The sequence below is a fragment of the Tuber melanosporum genome (genome assembly GCF_000151645.1).
Source record: "Tuber melanosporum whole genome shotgun sequence assembly, scaffold_7, strain Mel28".
NCBI classification, from domain to species: Eukaryota; Fungi; Ascomycota; class Pezizomycetes; order Pezizales; family Tuberaceae; genus Tuber; species Tuber melanosporum.
Genome location: NW_003299117.1, coordinates 1,435,408 through 1,439,521, shown reverse-complemented (window position 1 = coordinate 1,439,521; position 4,114 = coordinate 1,435,408). Strand labels below are relative to the sequence as shown.

The 4,114-nt window shown below is 48.1% G+C and overlaps 3 protein-coding genes; 1 reads left to right on the top strand and 2 right to left on the bottom strand.

Annotated features, from left to right (window-relative positions):
- Positions 1-87, bottom strand: part of GSTUM_00010502001 (uncharacterized protein) — a 4,856-nt gene extending 4,769 nt beyond the window's left edge. The window contains exon 1 of the mRNA XM_002841339.2: positions 1-87. This exon is cut by the window's left edge and continues 538 nt beyond it.
- A 350-nt stretch (positions 88-437) lies between these two features.
- Positions 438-2,829, bottom strand: GSTUM_00010501001 (uncharacterized protein). XM_002841338.2 has 5 exons: positions 2,642-2,829; positions 1,665-2,587; positions 1,574-1,592; positions 1,235-1,511; positions 438-1,178 (listed from the first exon to the last, which is right to left on the bottom strand). Exons 1-5 carry the CDS (start codon positions 2,769-2,771, stop codon positions 767-769), a joined length of 1,761 nt encoding a protein of 586 aa, XP_002841384.1. The 5' UTR covers positions 2,772-2,829; the 3' UTR covers positions 438-766.
- Positions 2,830-3,083: 254 nt separating this feature from the next.
- Positions 3,084-4,114, top strand: part of GSTUM_00010500001 (uncharacterized protein) — a gene marked incomplete at its 3' end in the record, with an annotated part of 1,548 nt that continues 517 nt past the window's right edge. Inside the window, exons 1-3 of the mRNA XM_002841337.2 lie at positions 3,084-3,235; positions 3,294-4,043; positions 4,078-4,114. The exon at positions 4,078-4,114 is cut by the window's right edge and continues 173 nt beyond it. Coding sequence (XP_002841383.1) covers positions 3,230-3,235; positions 3,294-4,043; positions 4,078-4,114 — 793 coding nt within the window. The 5' untranslated portion in view covers positions 3,084-3,229.

Here is a 4,114-nt window from a genome sequence, read left to right as displayed (position 1 = left end):
CAGTCCGTAAGGTAGCGGCCTCAAGCTCATGCTCATGTTTCAACTGATTGCATGGAATGGTGAATTTCATCCAAAGAAGGAAGAGCGAATATGGAGTGTGAGAGTTTGAGGTCTGTATTTTCAAAGGTATCACGTGACTTAGCAAGTTTTTTTTTTTTTTCCTTTTCTTCCATGCCCCGCATCCCGAACGGGAGCCCTTCCAAGGTTTTTGTTAGTGCCCTCCCACCGAATTGATGGGGAAAAGCAGTTTCTTGCCCTCTCAAGGAAAGTCTTATTACCTGGTGTACTTTACTCACACACTAAGACTTGTTCGTTCATTGCAGTTACTATTAACTTCATTCAGAAGACAGGTGGAGAAACTCTCCCCTACACACAGAAAGCAAACTTTTCCCTTCCTCCTTCTAACATACCCTATCACTTTTGCTGAGTCCATCAGAAAACCCCAATCAAACTACATTCCTCTCTAAATCAAACTAAAACCAACCAGTACGACCTCAAAAATCCACAAACCAGATTTTGAGCCTTACAGTACTGTACACCCTTGGTTAACCACTAAAAACCACGAATAGCCCACTAGAACATAAATTACAATCAAATCACCGAAAGAAGACAGGGGAGAGAAAAGGTGATAGCAGAAATTTTCCGAAAAACCAACTCAGAATAAATACCACGAACCCACCGCACACTCCACAAAAATGCTCAAGGTTAACGCCAGCAACAGCAGCAAGAAATAGAAAAATAGGGAAAGTAAACTACAATTATTATATCACAGAATACGAGTTCCGAACAACCTGTGAACCCGTTTCCATTGACCATCCACGCTTAGAACGCCATACTCCTTGAGACAGGCGTCGAATATACTCCCAGACAACTGAAGAATCGGGTGCTCCTCATTCTCGTCCTGACACTCGTCATCGTCAGTCTCACGGTCGGCATTTAAGCGCCTTCCAAGTTCGTCGTACTTGAGATGTTTATGTGCAACTTGGTTTTGTTTGGTATTGCGGCGTCTGCGCCGCTTTCTTCCGCACGGAGCTTCAGGCGGAGTGTCAGACTGAAAAGCAGCATTTTTCCGAGGTGTTCTGGACTCCAGCTGTCGACCCTTCACCTCTCTGAGGTTTCCCCAAAGGATGAACAGCTTTTCACGCAGTGCGCTTAGTTCCTGTCGATCCGTGCGGAGACTTATCATTTTTGTTAGCATAGTGAGTTGGTATGAGTCCACTTGTGAATCTCTTACTTCGCGGCTGGCCGTCCTAACAAGTACTCCGCGTCAGGCCCTTCGACAATCACTCGGAGAGTTGCACCATCTTCGCCCTCAACTAACAAAGCAAACCTCCAAGTCCACCCACTGTGCTTCGTTTGTAGAACGGCAAAGTCTTCTAGTTGTTGGGGCAAGTAATCGATAACTCTACAACGAATCTTGTAGATTCTGTTAGCGAACGGGCCATCTAAATCTTGTGGTTCGGCAATCTCGGAAATCGGTGTGATAGGCTGGCTGGCTTTGAGGGCCCGGACTTAAGGCCATTCATTAGCATCGACTACAAAACAAATCGCTTAAAAGAAAGAGTCATCATACTATGCGCATTCACTTCCATCTTCCTTTCCTTCCCTTGCTCCTTCTTAGGCTCCTCCAGCTTCCCCTCCATCTTCTCCGCCATCTTCTCCACCATCTCCTTCTCGTATCTTAGCCTGTCGTCTTCAAACCTCCTCGTATATTCTTTGCAGCGAATCGCAATTTGCTTGACCCTAGGGTCATTCATATCCTTTATCAGACTAACCAGAACCTTGTCTGGAAACTGCCGATCCCCATTCAAAGTGCCCTCGAGTTTCCCATCCCCATTCCTCTTTGCACGTACATTTTGAAGACTAACATGAGCACCAACATAGAACAACCTATTGGCGGCCACGGCATGATTATCCCACAGAGTTACTTGAAGAGTATATTGCCCCCATGGACCTGGCCAATCCTGATTTCCCAAACCCCTTCCCCGACCAGTATAGTCGAAGTCATCGTCATCGCCTCCAGCTCCGATCCTTCGAGACCCACCCCATTCGTAGGAATGTAACATAGAATTCTTAGTATAGTCCGTAAGGTAAACCGTGTAGTTACCATTCCCCGGGAAGGTTTTGACAACAACCCCTGCCAGATCGTAAAATGAACCAATCCGCATATCCCTAATCAATCCAGACCTTCGCCTCTGGCTGCTGCTACCGAGTTGGTATGACGGGCAAGTGCCTGGGGCCGCACCTTTCGAGACAAAGGACTCCCGTCGAGACTTCCACCACACTCGCAATCCCTGAAAATAGGCCAGCTCGTCTGCTTTGATTTTGAGACTGGAGGGATATGAAGCTATCGATGGTATACCCTTCTGGGTCGGAAGATAAGAAATTATCCAGCTTGTATCAAAGGTAGATAGAGCGAGCAAGCGACCATCGTGTTTGATCACCTTGACCCTCCGGATCAGAATTAAGTCACTGTCAGATTTAATTTCCGGGAGAAGTTCCATGTTGGGCCTAAAGATGCGGATGGTCAACGATGTTTCCGGAAGAGCGCGAGATCTATCACAGAGAGTGATAGTAGCCATCCAATCTAGAGGTAAATATCAGTTCCACTTCTTTTATCACTCATGCGGGGAAAGAACACCTGTGCCTCTTGTAGCTACCGGAGGGCGAAAGTCGACAACCACCCCTGCCAGATCGCAACACTCTCCAATCTTAGTGTCGACAGCGGTAGCGATAGAAACACAGCCCTTAGGGAGTGGTGCCCCCGCCATGATTGCGAGTCCCTTCGTTTGAGATGGTATGAAGATGGGTTGGACTAGTTGGATGGTGTTATTGAGTGTTTGGGCAATGGGGTGACAAGAAACAAGCTCTAGGGATCAGAACTACTCTGGAGTGACACTCCGCGCCCTCCTCGCGTTGAGGCTCAAATTAGGTCAAACTCAAATTGATTCACCACCAATATCATCTCTTTATCTAATCTCATCTTCCCATTCTAGCATGGAGGCTCGGCGCAGCAAATAGGACTCTAGGATAGTCTAAGCTCCATTCCACCCCTACCCAAAACACTGATTACTAAGACAAACAAAAGCCTTTTCAACAAAATAATCTATTAAGTGGAAACGGTTTATCTGACTGAACCTCGTCCATTTCCACACCAATTCTTCCGGGCTGGATACTATCCGACCCTCTATTACTCACCCTCTCTCTGGCCATAAAGCCGTCTATTAATATGAACGTGAGTTTCAATACTCTAAGGCTGGAACGGTTGAGGAGTGCGTTCACAAACTATCCAGAAGAACCCAGCGAATAAATTGACAATTAACCAAAACCCCCTTCTAGGTAGCTTCCTGAACGCCTCAGCGGTTACTCAATGCCCTTTCGAGACTCCCCGAATAATCTCTACTGTCAACCGTCGGCCCTATAGCTCCACTGCTCCCCAGCCCAACCCCATTACCCCCCCTCCGGCTGCCATTCTTCCGACTGTCAATCCTACCCAAGGGACCCAGAAGTCCGCTGAAGCGCAAAGAGAGTTTCCACGGAAGGATTGGTGGGACATCGCTGCTGGGGTTGTCATATCACGGCCGCCTTTGCTTACCAGGGATCTTCCCGAGTTCGAGCAATCCTACTATTTCTATCAACGACGGTTGAACGATCGCCTGCAACTCCCATTCGCCCGTTGGTTCTATTTCAAGAAGGGGACCCTTGCCGAAGACGAATGGAAACGGAAACAGGTCGCTGAAGAGCGTTATCAACCCTATGGGCCTCGGGCATGGGCTGATGAGCTGCTGAAAGGCAGCACCGAGCACAAGGTTGATCCGTTGAGAGATTATGAGCATCTTGTCGCAACTACGGTTACCGGAGAAGAGGAAACCATGTCAATTATGCAGGCCAGACAAGAGTCCGCTAGGGAAGCCGAGGCTCGGGGGGAGGAGGTCGAATACCCTTCAGAAATTGTGGAGAAACCGTTCCCGCGTACAACCCAAGCGGATATCGAAAACAACACAAAGAGACTAGACAGGAAGATGAGCCGAACATTGTACTTGGTGGTCAAGAAGAAGCGAGACCAGCATGCCTCAGCGACGCTTGACGGGCCGTCGCATCCGCAACGTAGCGT